This window comes from Ictalurus furcatus, chromosome 28 (assembly GCF_023375685.1).
Source record: "Ictalurus furcatus strain D&B chromosome 28, Billie_1.0, whole genome shotgun sequence".
NCBI classification, from domain to species: domain Eukaryota; kingdom Metazoa; phylum Chordata; class Actinopteri; order Siluriformes; family Ictaluridae; genus Ictalurus; species Ictalurus furcatus.
Genome location: NC_071282.1, coordinates 2,629,027 through 2,645,593, shown reverse-complemented (window position 1 = coordinate 2,645,593; position 16,567 = coordinate 2,629,027). Strand labels below are relative to the sequence as shown.

Sequence of the window (16,567 nt, the reverse complement as noted above, 5' to 3'; positions counted from 1 at the left end):
CCTCCTCATTAGTCATCCAATTGTGATTATTAAACAGAGAGGGAGTTTGTGTTAACAGTTAATAAGTATTTAATTCCTTCATGAACTTTTACATTCATATTACGTTCATTCGTTCCTCCAGTAAACTATCAGTGCGCTTCAAGGCGCCATCTAGAGGCGATTGAAGGCAAATACTGGAGCTGTGAATAAAACGGGGCTTTAAGAAAGCCGGACGCGCCTCTGGTCTGTGACGTCACAACGAGACGTGGAATATAGAATGTGTAAGTGTTCAGAAATGAGCTGCTTGTTGTGGAAACAGTTTGTTATTCTACAGTTACTGGTTGCATTAACCGTGAGTTTGGACGAAACGAAAATTTACACATGAATTTCGACATTATTCATATTTCACAATCAGGAACGAGTCAATCTGAGTTGTACAGGGTTTTATCATCAGAGGGAATTCGTGCTGCAGAAGTCAAGACTGGTGTTTTGCTGTACTTGAGTAGAAAAGGTCAGTGAGCTGGCCAACCTGGCTGTCCAAATGGTTACTTGGTAGAAACAAATGCTTGTTTTATGTGTAAATATCTTCTTACTATAGTACATAACTTGACTACATGAACAATGGACAATATTACCATTTGAATATAAATAGTAATTTGATATTTAGCACCGAAAAATGGCCAATAACAGGTGCTAATTTCAGTAAGTGCAGTGGATGGTAGATTATCCTATTATTTAGTTAACAGGAAAATACCACCATTTTAGACAAATTAGTTTTAGACTCTGTGTTTTTTGCACTAAATGTATTTTGCTGGAGTACTCTTGTTTTCTTATTGTTGTCATTTTTCTTTTAAAGAACGCTGTCCATTGCAATGCAACCACAGGTCTGCAGAACTAGCTGCATGTAAGTTATGAATTTTTGCCCTGCACTAATTTCTTAGTACATTTTGAACTGAGCAGATTGTAATGTCTGTTTGAACTACACTACAGGTCTCCATGCTGCAGGCGGTTACGTAGTGCATCACACAGGTATCTTTATTTTACTCTGGAACGTTATGTTACAAAACATATTTGCGCACGTCAGTACATCAATGTTACATAATCTTGCTTGCAGGCGACACCATTCTGGCTGAGTGGGTGGAGGAGAACGTGCAGATGAGTGACACCATATCTCATGTTCTCCAATGTGCTTTCACAACTCTGAAAGTGGAAAAACTCCGAAGTAAAGTACCTGACGATGATCTACCTATCAAAATAGGTGCTTATTTAGTTCTACATGCATAATTTAGTGTCTTTATATTTGATAGAATCTTTACATGTTTTTCTTGTTTTGGTAGCATTATCAGCTGGGGAGTTCACCAAAATTACAATAGGAGATAAATTTTGTGCTGTCATTGGCCCGGCTGTGGAAGAGATACGATCGATTCAGGCGCGGATGCAGAATGGCGACATCATTCTGTGCCCTGAAGCATGGCGACAGTGCGACAGACAAAACCTTACTGTCAAAAATATTGAAAATAAAGAAGCTGTCAAGGTTGGTCTTAAACCTCATCTAGCAGACTTTTCTGAATTCCCTTTCCCTTCAGTTCCCTTTCCCTTCAGTTCAAAAAAAGGTTAAGTTAATGTTAATGATATAAATGTTGATACATCAGGTGCGATGCAGCACGGAACAGCAAAGTATCTCAGTGGATGACCTGCACCATTACAACACTGACATTCATATGACGAGTAAGGCACTTTTTTCACACAGCTTTTAATACGTACATTTCTATTGTTACATAAATCAATTTACATGTTTTATTTCTTTAGAAAACCCAATAACATACCTAATAACACATAAGGAGAGAGAAGCCTTCATCTGTCACTTTATGATTCAAACAGCCCATAACAAGGTGAGTACTATTTGAGACAATAATGTATCAGAATTAGTATGTTAGATGGTCGTACAGTACATATTCTTGGTCAGAGTGGACCTTGGTGTTTGCTTCGTATTCCGACTGCATTAACGCCAGAAGTGTACATGGAGAATGGGACAGAGTTATTTATTTTTCTTCCATTAGATACAAGCAAATCAGCAACGGGAAGCCCCCAATCCTGGCCTGCCAGAGGTATGGCCTACCACCATCATGTTCGTGTATCTGCAATTCGTGCTGACTCAGACGGATCTGAGATTCGGTCGTCAAGAAGTCAGCGAAACTATTGCAGAGCAGATGTTCAGGTGCCGTGGGAAAATCTGCAATGTCTTCTTTTTTGAAGAGGTATGTTTTCCAGGTCTTGGTGACTTTAATATTATTATTATTATTATTATTATTATTATTATTATTATTAAATCTTGAGTCGGTAACAGACATTTAGCTGGGTAAACAGTTGATAGTGTTAGAGTTTAAAGTATAAATTAACATACAATCACAACCACAATTAGAGTTTTATTTTCATGACGAGATTCTTACCTAGTAATAATAAGGTCAAGTTTGATCAGCCTTCAGAGAAAACTCACACCTGCCATTTTTACCACTGTAAAGCTGAATGGGAACATCACATGCAGTCATTTCTCTGGATCTGTCGTGTGATTTCAGGGCTGTATGTTTGTGTGTGCCGTTGGCTTACCTGAGGATAAGAGACAGGATAAGACTGCTCAAGCAGTGCAGGCTGCCTTCCGGATACATGAGACATGCCACCAACAAATCGACAGTGTTTCGTAAGTCACAGCATGGAGTGTTCCAAACAAACTCCTCATTATCATTTTGCACACTTGGAGCATTTCAACTAGTCCTGTTTGTGTCCTATAGGAGTATCTCTATAGGCGTAGCTACAGGAAGAGTCAAGTACAAGTTTGAGCAGAGCCCTTTGAGAGAATGTTGCAGAGGTAAGGAGTGTTTTCCTACACAGCGTTACTTCAGTGTTCTCTAAACATTGATATTTTATTAACTGCTTCTATTTTAATACTGCTTCTCTCTGTGACAGTGTATGGAGAGAAAGTGCATGAGGCTGCATTGCTGTCGAGGAATAACCCAGGGGTTGTGTCATGTGATGAGCCAACCCGACACTACTCCTTGCTGCCTCTTTCAACCTTTAGGCCTCTAAAGTGGTCTGTGTAAGTGTATTATTGTGGCGATGTCAATCAGATGTAAATGTGTTCAGTTCTATTTTATTTTTATTTTTTTGTGCTGTTTGTATTTTTTTTATATATATGATTGAAATCATCTGAACACAATGAGTGACAACCGATACAAAAGTGGATTATTTGACAATAATCTGAGGAACTGGAACTGTATTACAGGTTTGTTCTTGAACCTGGATTGTCATCTAGTGAGATGGACAGCAGGCGATTGGGTGAGTGTTTAACTTTCATCAATGAAGCACATTCCTTTTATCTAAACAAGTCTTACCTCAGCAACGCACTTGTTATATCTTGTCTAGCTTTCGCTAACAAGCAGACAATGCTGGATGAAGAGTGGGAGGTGGTGAAATGTGCCTCTGTTATTGGACACTTCAACGATAACAACTTCAACTTTGAGCTGCTGAAGATCACGCTGCCTTGTATGAATGAACCGGAGCTCATAATCCACCTGAGATCATTGTTTAGAGCGGGCGTCTTCAAGTGTGCCTCAGAGCCCAGGAACGTCTCATCAACCAAGACCTGTTACTGCGAGAACAGCTGCGAAGGTAAGCGATTATGAGTGGCTGTGTTTTTTTTTCTTTCTTTCTCAACTTTAATGGCTTGTTATCCTTTTCTGTCTTTTTCTTGGATTGGCCAAAATTATTGAAGATTTGTCAGGAGGGATATAGCCAAATAGCTTTAGGTTGCAAGTCTCCATTGCTGAAACGTGGTTTTGTTTAGGAAACAAATACACCTGATCGCACTCAAGTTTAAGGTTGATCATTTCGATTACGTGTTTTTTTAGTTTAGCCTCCTGAAAGTAAAATGTTTCGTGTGGTAAAGAAGGGGATTTGATGCATTCTTGTCCTGATAAAGAAACACAACCTCAAGGTTATAATGCTGACAGAAAGATACAGGAAGCTAACAGTCGAAAAATAGTGAAGAAAAAGTTGATGAAGGGGAAACGGTGACTAATCGTGTTGAGGCAAGTGCAGGAAGGAGAAGAAAGGAACCAAGAAGGATGTGTTGAATGAAATGGAAGGAAAAAGATGTGGGAAAACAGGATGATGTTGGTATAGATGTAGATGATGCAGGCGTGCTCTTTTCCCCTGTTCAGGGGGGATGAGGCAGTTTTTAAAATGCCAACAACTAAGAGGAAATTTAATAGATGGGAAATGGAAGAAAAAAAATCAGTGACTACGTTTACATGGACAGCAATAATCTATTTATTGACCTTACTCTGAGTAAGATAATAATGTGATTAAGGTGTTTACATGAGTGGCTTTTAGAATACTCCCGTTTTAAATGTTTTAGAGCATAATTAGATTAACAGCCCGCGTCATTACGTCACAGCGCCACGCCGTCCAAAGTCCCTCCAGAATTTCACGTATCAACATACAGTTCATCTTCGTTATTTTACCGTGTACAATTTTGCATGTTTTTATTAATTTTTTTAATGAACGCTTTAAGTGCGGTTAATTATTTGTCATGCTGTACGTGCTAATAGACGACTCCTTGAAGCCGTGGGCTGAGTCTGAAACCGCATACTTTACGTTCAAAGAGCCTAGAGTGTGGTTAAAGTCTCAAAGTCTACAGATTGTGTACTGTTTCTTGAGGGAGCCTCTGATCAACAGAGCGTGTTTGGATTTATCTTGTGAAACATGGATTGGACAAAAATGAATAAATGCGCACGTAATCACAATACAGGATCTCGTTGACATGGCTGGGTGGACATTGGATAATAGTCTAATATTAACCCAGAGACTAGGCATTCAGTCTATAGGGACAGTTGGACACTTATTGGAAATATGCTGAACTTTTTTAATTGAAGATGAAATGAGTCTTTTACACAACTGCTTAAAAGCACACTTCAGCCTAGATTCCGAGGATACTTTTCCAGGTCTAAATATCTCTCCAGATTTGCCGGATGTAGAAGTTAATTGTCCATTAGCAGTTTCAAGTGATTTAATTGACTGGACTTCAACATCAATCGGAGGCTAATCATTGTATTAAATATGTGTAAAGGAGTTAAAGAAAGAAAGTCTGATACATTTTAACACTCCTTGGAGGATTCATGTATGTGGGACTTCAAATTTTACACCAATGGAGCGTGCTCATGGAATACAAGCCAAGTTTGTTGGAGGTCTGCAGTGTAGCATTTTGCCTGGTGTTACGGCTGTTAATGATTTTGATCTGTTTTAGATCATTCTGTACAAGATAAATGTGTTTTGTTTTGTGATCAAAGTCTTGTGAAAGACTGAGGCTTTTAATGAAATATTTACCATGCTTGTTTTCATTTTTGACTTTAAATATTGCAATGGAAACAAATGAAGGGCCTTTTGATAAACTTTCTATTGGGTCAGGCAAAAATTTAAGTAGGAAACAGAAAATCAATGTTGGAAATGATTGTAACTGAGTCAATGTGTTCAAACGACTTTTGTTCCACAATGGGGAATCTTTTTTTTTATTTGAAAGCATATTGACATTTGAAGAGAGATTGTGAAAGGTTGAAGACAATATTCTGTATTTTGCCGATGCAACAGGATGAAAAGTTTTTTTTGTGCTATTAAACTGATGTTTTACTGGTAATAATAAAGGTATTTTAAAACTCTAGTTCTCTCAACATACTTCATTGACTCATTCTAATGAAAACGTGGATTATAATAATGAATGTTTGATCAAAGATCAAACAAAAGATCATTTTTGACAGCACTGGATAACATTTATGTTTCCAAAGCATGGCACAATTTTGAGCAAATAAAGAATTGTCGTTAATCCTGATCAGCAGCACGAAATCCTTGTGATTGTACTGTAATCACTTAATAACCCTAAATGTAACTCTTGTGTAATACTGAACAGTGCTGACACTTAAACTGTTTCTCTCTCAGAGTACATTTGGTTCTCAATGGATCCTGTGTGGACGTGTCGGCAGATGAGTTTCTGCAACAAGGATGTAATGGAGATAGTATATATGGATGTAAAAAAGTGTGAGTGGCGATTCCGTTTGATCCACGAGTACTGGGCCCAGTTCCTGGAGGAAAAGGCCTACCGCTGCAGCAAGTGCGGTGCCAGGAGTTTCCTGTTCGGAGAGGAAGTAGCCACAGATGACAATAACGAGCAACTCCAGGAGATCTACAAGGCAATACAGCATTATGAGGTCTTTCGTAGCCAAGGTCAGAGATTGAAATCTTGACTTCCATTCCAGGGCCTAACCCATACGAACATTTATCAAAGGCTTAAACCTTCAGATTGTTTACAGTGTTGGCCAATATCACATTCTATGGTCAGAATTGAAACAGACGTCAGTAGTTTAACAAGAAAGATTCTCCGTCAGTTTCTCAAACTCATAACTTCCATTATATAAACATAATAATGATTTCATTATTTCAGAATGAACAAGTGATTTAATGAAGTTGTTCAAAATAGCATCTCATTTATTAATGTGGTTTCCTGTAGAATATTTAAAGATTTTCACCAATACTGACCATTTTGTTGAACCGTATCAGCCACATCAGCCAATTTAATCAGCAAGCCAATTTTCCTATTGTGAACAAGTTAATTCTTATTCAGTACCGTTCTAAACATGCAAATATACTGTAGAGACACAGATTCAAGAACTCTATGGAGGTCTGCTTATGTTTACAAATACTGTGAGAAAAGAGTGTAGAAATGGTAAAATAAGTGTTTTTCTATGTAGGCATTCACTCTCGAAATCAGGCGTGCCCAACTGAAGGAAATGGGTGAGGATACAGTGATTGCATTCATATAGACAAAACATTTATTATAGAGATGTGATCGTGATTCAGAGCTTATGTACAGATGCTGATAAATCTGATCGATGCATGGCTGTAATGTAACCTCACCATATACAGGGAGTAACACTGCTTATGTGTATGTATGCAGTAATGATACAGAGAACTTCCTGGCCAAGGTGAAGTCAGTACTGACGGAAGCGTGTGATAGGACGACTGCAGGCAGCTGCGAGTGTGCTCAGCTAATGGAGACAGTACTCATCACTAGAATGAGACACTGGAGGCTTGCAGGAGACGTGCCCAGGACATTTCACTACCTGCTGGAGAGTGCAGCTGCCTGTGTATATCTTCAGAATGATGATGGGGTATGTGTGTAGTCTAACTGCTTATTTACCTGTATAACTGACCCAGTTGTGATCATTACACACGACTGTGAGAAAGTGCGTCTTGTTGCAGGCGTTGGAGTATTTGACTGAGACCAGGTCCATTCTGGAAAATTTAAAAGAAGGGAAGCCTGCATTTCCGTCAGCCTATCCTGAAAACGCGCAAATCGGTGAATTTCAGCCAGCATTTATGCATCGGCTCACAGGAGAGGTATGTAAAGACTCGGGTATCCAAGACTCAAAGGCTAATCCAAAGTGCAAATATAACTTGGCAAAGACAAACAGGTCTTCATTATGTCTTAATTTCTCCCAGATTCTGTTTAAAGCAGGGAAAATTCTGGAGGCAGAGGAGAGTTTTAAGAACGCCTTGAAGATCCTGAACTGCAAACTGCCTCGCAGTTCTGTTGCACAATCCTTTAAGCTCATATACGAGAAGCTGAAGAAACTCCATTACCGGTCCAAACAGTTCCAGATCCCAGAGTATGAGTCTATTCATGTTATCATTGCACAAGAAAGGAAGACTTGTACTTGGATTTGTATTCAGACCATTCGAGGAGTGTTTGACTTTTGTGGAAGCTTTATAAGATGATTGTGTGTGTAGGAAAAGAAAGATAGACCATCTGCAGGAATGCATCAATTGTCTGTCTTTCCTGTGGAAAATCGATTGCATGCGTGGCCGGCTCAGGAGTGCATCGCTGGCCATCACCATGGAAATCAATCTTGCCATCCAGAGCACCGATCCGTTCAAGGTCAGTGTCAAAGTTAAATCGTAAAAATAGCGCACTTATATAGCGCTTTTATCCAAAGCGCTTTACACTGTGTCTCATTCACCCATTCACACCAATGGTAGCAGAGCTGCCATGCAAGGCGCTAACTTGCCATCGGGAGCAACTTGGGGTTCAGTGTCTTGCCCAAGGATACTTCGGCATGTGGAGTCATGTGGGCCAGGAATCGAACCACCAACCCTACGATTAGTGGACAACCCTCTCAACCACCTGAGCCACAGCCGCCCCAAGTTCAACAGAATTAAGACATGCGGACATGAGTCTGATTTTAATTATGATTCCTCAGATTTATCACAGAAAAGGAAATCAGAGAAAGGTGAATTAGAGTAGAGAAAGAGTCTTATTAAAAGTGGGACCAATCATATTTAATGGAGGACATGTTTTTTGTAATATTTGCTTTTAGTTAACTTCAGTCCCTTATTATACCTTTTAATGTATGAACCTAGATTTTTAAACACAGATCCCAAACAGCCATGATCTTTTCAAGATTTGTGCTTTCCTTCAGATTTGTTAAAGTCCTGTGGACATTCATGACTAGATTGTGATGCCCATGACACAGACAAGAATAACAAGTCATGTGATTGTGTATCTGCAGATCCTCTACTCCGCCATCAACTATCTCCAGTACAGTCAGTTTATAGGCGAGAAGAGCGAGTGCAAGCGTCTCGAAGCCTTCCTGTGCAGGACTTGTGCCGGCCTGTCAGACCACCCTGAGGGACGGAGGCTGATCAGCCACTTGACTCGAACCCTTGCCGTCGTTAAAATGTGCACAGGGGACCTGGAGCAGTCCATCGAGTGCAGTAAGTAGGCGTGTCCTTCTTAAAGGCTGAGTTTCCTAATGTGCATATGAAAGAACAAGACTTGTGGTGGTATGCGTTCGACAGCTATTCGAGCTCAGCAGCTGGGTGAAGTCCAGAACAGACCCGGTTTGGACATGAGGACCACAGCTGCATTACATCTGCCTCTGCTCCTCACTGACAGGTGGGTATGGGTTGGTGTTGCTTCAGTTATTGCTTGAAACAATTATACCTGATGATGCAGAACATGTGACTGTGTGTGTATGTCTCAATGTGTACAGATACAGCGAGAGTGTGCAGCAGATCCAGACTCTGAGCAGAGAAATGTCAAGCAGTATAGATAAGGGCTGGTTTTATGCTGCCTGCATGAACTTCTTGCTGTATGCTGGTATGCGCTCTGTCAGTCATGGGAAGATCCATGATTATTACTTCTGTTACACGTGAACCACGATGGGCAAAAATACGTAATGGAGCAAAATAAAATCTATATATTACATTTTGTAATAGAAAAATTACATCAGTATTTTTCCATTCTACAATCTTCAAGTACGAATTTTAGAAATACTGTTTTGTAATTTAAATACATATTTCAGACCCATGTATCATAAGTACTGCCCATCCCTGTCCATGGTCAAATCTACTTTTAGCTGTTAGTTATGTTTATGGATAAACATTAAACCGACCTGAAAATAATGATCTGAAACATGGTCCAACATGAGCAGTTTTGTCCTTGTTCGGTTCAGGATTTGTATTCAGACCATTCGAGGAGTGTTTGGCTTTTGTGGAAGAATCTCGGTCAGATGCTAACCTAGAAGCTGATAAGAGTCTGATGCTGCATCTTTACTCTGTAGTGGCTCTGTGGTGAGAAGTTGCTCTCGGTCACATAGACTAACTTTACTATATGTGACTCTCAGTCATGTAAGAGCATTCAGGATTGGCGTAAGACCACAATACTGTTTCTGTAAGTGTGTGTGTGTGTGTGTGTGTGTGTGTGTGTGTGTGTGTGTGTGTGTGTGTGTTCAGGTATGCACGGCTGGAAAACTGGGAGATGTTTGCAGTCTTCTTTGATAATGCGTATAAAGTGTACACTCGGATTCCAACCTCCATTGAGTCCATCAGTGGTGGGGTCATTCTCCTAGAGTGCAGCATCCTACTCTTCAGGAAAGAACTGACTGATTGCAACCGTCAAAGAAGGATTACCCTTAAAAAATCACAAAAGGTTTTTTTTTAAAGCTTTAATTCAGATTTTTTTAAATGAGCAGAACTGAAGCAAAAACAGATAATACACTTTTAATGTGAACCTGTATGGAGAGTTTTTTCCAAACTTGGTCCATATGTGATAAAGAAGTACTGTGTATAAGTGTAATTTTTCACGTTATAGCTACCACACTACATAAACATAAACATTTCCCCAACTGCTATATTCATGATGTAACATGCTGTATTTTCTCACACAGCTCTTTACAGACTTCACACAACGTTTTGGAAAAAGTCACATCTTCAGCCCTCGTGTGTTGCACCTGAATGCTTACCTGCACCAGCTGACTGGAAGGGAAACACTAGCGCAGGACCTCTTCAAGGAAGCTCTGGTGCTGTGTGAGGAACAGGGCAACCTTTTAGAACAGAACTGGATCAGGCAGAGCCAGGTACACAAGCTCAAACATGAATATCCTCACGCTGTCCACCAACTTCCTTTTACCATTACCCAAGAAAAATGCCTGAAAACTGACTGTCATAGAGTTTTAGTGAATTTATATTCTTTAGTGAATTTGGTCTCCTCTCTCGTAGGTTGACTGCTCTGGTGCATGCAGCCACACTCCAGCAGAGTGGTCTACAGCTGTTCTGAGCATGCCCAGATGGGACAAAGCAGCAAAACTACAGCCTGAGGAGCTGCTTAACTATCGCTTAACTATCGCTAACTAACTTCCACTTGAGAGGTTACACGGCGTTCCCATATTTTGTAAAAACTTGCAGGTAGTCTAATGTGACATGAAAATACAAATTGGACATAAAACAGTGAAACCGAACCCAAATCTGTGTCTGTCATTATGAAATATATGGCGTGATCTGCAACACGTTTAATCATGAAACACTAAAAGACAACCGGAATAACGTGCAAACAAAAGAGAAGGATGTATGTGTGTTTAGTTACCGTCTTACTGTGTGGCCACATCATCTGTCATCATGCAGCATCAAGATATCACCATCACAGAAAAGTGTTTATACTCACCTGATACTGCCCCCTGTGAAAGTAAATAATACAGTGTGAAGATTTCATGCATGAAGTCAAATGTGAATTGTTTCATGTGAAAATGTGAAAGTAACTGTTACTCTGGTTAAAACACAGCTGATGTGTGTCTTAATAAAAAAGAGGAAAACTAGACAACAATCAGTCATCACACACAGTAAATCTGTAGAATGTAGCATTGTGCTAATATACCGCTAAGGAATATATATATATATATAATATATAATATACCCTTAAGGAACAGAAATATCTTGTGATTTATTGGAAAATACTATTTTCTGATAAACGCATGTATTTACCAATATACAGTATGTCAGTATATGTGCATTTCCCCCTGTGTATTTTAAATCTAAAACAACAGAGAGAAACGTAATGTTAGATAAAAATATTTAGGAGTCACACCTTATGAAAATAATCCAAAAAGGTGAAATGGTTCTTGGATATTCGCACAAAAGACCCCTGTTTAATCCAGAGGAATCCTGGGAAATTTGGTGATTTTATTGCTGTATGATTTTGAATAAGATTCTGATGGAGTCTGGCAGTGGTGTCTGAAAATGCTTTTTTCCTTTCTATTTCATCCCTGGATTCAAATGTAATATATGTGATAAGTTTATAAAATATCAGCCGCTACCATTAGTGTGAAGTCGAGTTATTTACTTACCCATGCTGAAGCTGTCCTGTAAAACAACAGAGAGAAATGTAATGTTAGATAAAATACAGAGAGAAAAACTTATGATTTACAGTCAGAATCGCTGCTAAACAATCTTCACTCTGTGCTTTCAGTACAAAGATGTTCAGCTACAATTTTAATATTTTTATCAAACATAACAACAGATAATTTCCTCTCTGATGGAGAAATGTCTCTGATTGTTTCAGTTTAAACTGATATCGAGCCCATCTCTGATTAGTAGATAAACAAACTTAATGAAATGATGAATCACGATTTAATTCATATTTGTACAAGCTGCTGCGTTTAGGCCCTTGTGCAGGTGTGTAGCAGAGTGAAAAACAGACGTACTGTTTATTCAACTAAAATGAACTTCACTCCACATTAGCACCCTGTATACTGAACCTCATACTGAATACTGACTGTGTGTTTAATGTACTGAGATGAGAAGCACAGATAATGATTTTGAGTTTATGCAGTGTGGAGATCAGGAACACTTACACATCATCTCTACTGTAATCTCCTCTGTTCTGTCTCCATCAGTGACCTGACACAGGTAATGTCCGAAATCTGACCCTCTACAGTCTCTCAGCTGTAAGGAGACGTTTCCTCTCTCCATCTCCTGAGTGAACAGACTCACTCTGCCCTCGTAACCTCTCCCCTCTGTCACATGTCTGTTCTTATAGACACAAACACAGCATGTCTCCTTAAACCACCGGATCTCCATGTTAACAGCACTGATTTCAGGAGACAGACGTGTACCACTGGGACCGATGAGTTTAAACTCATCTGTGTAGGAAAACACACACACACACAATTAGTTTACTCCAAAATAAATAATATTAACACATATATTTCTGGAAATGTAACTTACTGCGTGCAGCCGCCATCTTTATCTCTTTCTGTAGGTTCAAACTAATAAAATCCTAAACACACACAGGAAGAGAGAGAGTCATCCTTTTACACAACTTACCTCACACTAATACATGGTTAGAAAGCACAATTCCACAGTGTATTCTGAAGGACCAGTTTAACAGGTTACTGAGTCGTTGGTGACTAACATCTACAGTGAGGGAAAAAAGTATTTGATCCCCTGCTGATTTTGTACGTTTGCCCACTGACAAAGAAATGATTAGTCTATAATTTTAATGGTAGATTTATTTGAACAGTGAGAGACAGAATAACAACAAGAAAATCCAGAAAAACGCATGTCAAAAATGTTATAAATTGATTTGCATTTTAATGAGGGAAATAAGTATTTGACCCCTCTGCAAAACATGACTTAGTACTCAGTGGCAAAACCCTTGTTGGCAATCACAGAGGTCAGACGTTTCTTGTAGTTGGCCACCAGGTTTGCACACATCTCAGGAGGGATTTTGTCCCACTCCTCTTTGCAGATCTTCTCCAAGTCATTAAGGTTTCGAGGCTGACGTTTGGCAACTCGAACCTTCAGCTCCCTCCACAGATTTTCTATGGGATTAAGGTCTGGAGACTGGCTAGACCACTCCAGGACCTTAATGTGCTTCTTCTTGAGCCACTCCTTTGTTGCCTTGGCCGTGTGTTTTGGGTCATTGTCATGCTGGAATACCCATCCACGACCCATTTTCAATGCCCTGGCTGAGGGAAGGAGGTTCTCACCCAAGATTTGACGGTACATGGCCCCGTCCATCGTCCCTTTGATGCGGTGAAGTTGTCCTGTCCCCTTAGCAGAAAAACACCCCCAAAGCATAATGTTTCCACCTCCATGTTTGACGGTGGGGATGGTGTTCTTGGGGTCATAGGCAGCATTCCTCCTCCTCCAAACACGGCAAGTTGAGTTGATGCCAAAGAGCTCCATTTTGGTCTCATCTGACCACAACACTTTCACCCAGTTGTCCTCTGAATCATTCAGATCTTCACTGGCAAACTTCAGACGGGCATGTATATGTGCTTTCTTGAGCAGGGGGACCTTGCGGGCGCTGCAGGATTTCAGTCCTTCACGGCGTATTGTGTTACCAATTGTTTTCTTGGTGACTATGGTCCCAGCTGCCTTGAGATCATTGACAAGATTCTCCCGTATAGTTCTGGGCTGATTCCTCACTGTTCTCATGATCATTGCAACTCCACAAGGTGAGATCTTGCATGGAGCCCCAGGCCAAGGGAGATTGACAGTTCTTTTGTCTTTCTTCCATTTGCAAATAATCGCACCAACTGTTGTCACCTTCTCACCAAGCTGCTTGGCAATGGTCTTGTAGCCCATTCCAGACTTGCGTAGGTCTACAATCTTGTCCCTGACATCCTTGGAGAGCTCTTTGGTCTTGGCCATGGTGGAGAGTTTGGAATCTGATTGATTGATTGCTTCTGTGGACAGGTGTCTTTTATACAGGTAACAAGCTGAGATTAGGAGCACTCCCTTTAAGAGTGTGCTCCTAATCTCAGCTCGTTACCTGTATAAAAGACACCTGGGAGCCAGAAATCTTTCTGATTGAGAGGGGGTCAAATACTAATTTCCCTCATTAAAATGCAAATCAATTTATAACATTTTTGACATGCGTTTTTCTGGTTTTTCTTGTTGTTATTCTGTCTCTCACTGTTCAAATAAACCTACCATTAAAATTATAGACTGATCATTTCTTTGTCAGTGGGCAAATGTACAAAATCAGCAGGGGATCAAATACTTCTTTCCCTCACTGTACGTTAGCATGATGCTAACTCCGCTTACCTTTTCGGTTCCTCAGATATAAACAAATCTGCTGCTTTAGCTGAAGTGTGTCCACATTTCAGAGCAGCTCATATTCAGTATTTTGACCTCATTACAATTTAAACACCGTGTGTAAAACCTCCCCCCTGTCTACACACAAATATATTCCTCCTGTTTTAGTCTGTTACAGCAGGAAGTGTAATGGCTACTTTCACTTTCACCTCCATTACAGAGAACTGAGAGAGACCTCCGCCCCTTCACCTCTGATAACCCCTTGTGCTCAGCATTATTAGCTTATTATTATACATGTATGTCCTGAACAACAACAACAACAACAATAATAACAATAATAATAATAATAATAATAATAATAATAATAATAATAATAATAAATATTTCCCCAGGGTTAACCAAAGTTAATACCTTAAGAAACTACTTAATTCTAAGTCCAGATTCTCAGCTAGCTACATACTGGACCCTGGTATCACATTTATAAATTCAGGATTCATGTCTTTTTCTTCATCATTATGCTGTCTGTCAGTCTTTTTTATATATATATATATTTATCATCTATCTATCTATTTATCTCTCATCATTTAATTATTTATGTATCTAGTCATCCATCTATATCCAGATATTTGACATTAACATTTAAATGATTTTCCCCCCATTTAACATGTACAGAATGAGTCTCCACTGTCCGCTCTTTGAGGTAAAGCTGTTTCTTTAACTTTCCTCCACGGCTGTTGTTTTACTCTGTACATGTGCACATGCTGCCCCCTTGTGGACGATCTAAATGAAGTCAGCTTTACCTTGTCATAGTTGTGTATTACGAGTCGTCCAGCGGTTATTTATTATTTCTTTAAGACTGAGAGAAGTTCTTCTATATTATTTTATCGGAGCAGTTGGGTATTGCCTTTTTCTGCGTTTTATTTTTATTTTTGCCTCCTGCACCACCTTAAACCTACGACTACGAAAGAAAGGAGAAATAAAGAGAAACGTGATTTATAGGCATCTGTTTTGTATTTTAGACGTAAAAGTCTGTTGATGCTGACAACAAGACGACCTCTGTTCGAGTCCCACCTCACACAACTATTACATTATGAATTAAATTTGAATTAAATGTTGAAATAACTAATAGTTGCTGCTGTTAAAATGAGTAAATAATTCATCACCACAGTTCACTTCTGTGTAGTTGGATAATGATACTGGTGATTTAATTCAATGTGTGATCTGGCTTTTCTCTGTGTATGTACTGTTATGAATATGTCTTTTTACAAAATGTCTTTTACTGGATCAATGTTATTGTAGTCTTTTATTCTGTGGGATTTCTCTATGTACTGCTCCCTATACTGTATTATTTATTTATTTATTTATTTATTTATTTATTTATTTATTGTAAATCATGTATTTTACTGTATTAATGTTATTGTTTTATTTTTCATTCTATTGTATTTTTGTGATTTGAGTTATTAGAAATCCTCATTAATGTCACGAATGATTACTCAATTACTTATTATTTAAAGATTTGTGCTAAGATGCTTTAAGGTGGTGTGAAAAAATAAAGAGATTATAAAATGTTTTACCCCACAAACTCACGGAGTGATTACTGAAGCAAAAGTGTGATATAAATCAGTGATCAGTCGCTGTATATAAATAATAGAATTGTGTTTTTTTTTGTGCGATGCAGCACGGAACAGCAAAGTATCTCAGTGGATGACCTGCACCATTACAACACTGACATTCATATGATGAGTAAGGCACTTTTTTCACACAGCTTTTAATACGTACATTTCTATTGTTACATAAATCAATTTACATGTTTTATTTCTTTAGAAAACCCAATAACATACCTAATAACACATGAGGAGAGAGAAGCCTTCATCCGTCGCTTTATGATTCAAACAGCCTGCAACAAGGTGAGTACTATTTGAGACAATAATGTATCAGAATTAGTATGTTAGATGGTCGTACAGTACATATTCTTGGTCAGAGTGGACCTTGGTGTTTGCTTCGTGTTCCGACTGCACTAACGCCAGAAGTGTACATGGAGAATGGGACGGAGTTATTTATTTTTCTTCCATTAGATACAAGCAAATCAGCAAAGGGAAGCCCCCAATCCTGACCTGCCAGAGATATGACCTACCACCATCATGTTTGTGTATCTGCAATTCGT

The 16,567-nt window shown here is 39.1% G+C and overlaps 2 protein-coding genes across 3 annotated transcripts; one reads left to right on the top strand and one right to left on the bottom strand.

Moving 5' to 3' along the window:
- Positions 1–276: 276 nt before the first annotated feature.
- LOC128603424 (adenylate cyclase type 10-like) lies at positions 277–11,674 on the top strand. The gene is made up of 26 exons (XM_053617837.1): positions 277–490; positions 836–883; positions 970–1,008; positions 1,094–1,201; positions 1,317–1,513; positions 1,632–1,707; positions 1,789–1,871; positions 2,040–2,237; positions 2,556–2,677; positions 2,769–2,845; positions 2,944–3,073; positions 3,260–3,312; positions 3,400–3,645; positions 5,968–6,252; positions 6,777–6,819; positions 6,983–7,196; positions 7,288–7,425; positions 7,528–7,694; positions 7,816–7,963; positions 8,595–8,799; positions 8,884–8,980; positions 9,078–9,184; positions 9,540–9,657; positions 9,820–10,015; positions 10,254–10,442; positions 10,585–11,674. Exons 1-26 carry the CDS (start codon positions 361–363, stop codon positions 10,717–10,719), a joined length of 3,549 nt encoding a protein of 1,182 aa, XP_053473812.1. The 5' UTR covers positions 277–360; the 3' UTR covers positions 10,720–11,674.
- On the bottom strand, positions 10,850–14,633 carry LOC128603454 (butyrophilin-like protein 1). 2 transcript variants are annotated; one of them, XM_053617888.1, is made up of 5 exons: positions 14,413–14,633; positions 12,586–12,637; positions 12,213–12,500; positions 11,706–11,716; positions 10,850–11,039 (listed from the first exon to the last, which is right to left on the bottom strand). In XM_053617888.1, exons 2-5 carry the CDS (start codon positions 12,599–12,601, stop codon positions 10,989–10,991), a joined length of 366 nt encoding a protein of 121 aa, XP_053473863.1. In that variant the 5' UTR covers positions 12,602–12,637; positions 14,413–14,633; the 3' UTR covers positions 10,850–10,988. The 2 variants fall into 2 exon arrangements, with proteins under 2 accessions (XP_053473863.1, XP_053473864.1); XM_053617889.1 differs by lacking the exon at positions 10,850–11,039 and having other exon boundaries at positions 11,649–11,721.
- Positions 14,634–16,567: the final 1,934 nt, after the last annotated feature.

What these genes read in the sequence shown, in the direction of transcription:
- LOC128603424 (XM_053617837.1), top strand. Translation starts at nt 361, where the DNA reads ATGAATTTCGACATTATTCATATTTCACAATCAGGAACGAGTCAATCT. An exon ending in TTCAAACAGCCCATAACAAG is followed by an intron (nt 1,872 to 2,039) that starts GTGAGTACTATT and finishes TTCTTCCATTAG; the next exon opens with ATACAAGCAAATCAGCAACG. An exon ending in AGGCCTCTAAAGTGGTCTGT is followed by an intron (nt 3,074 to 3,259) that starts GTAAGTGTATTA and finishes ACTGTATTACAG; the next exon opens with GTTTGTTCTTGAACCTGGAT.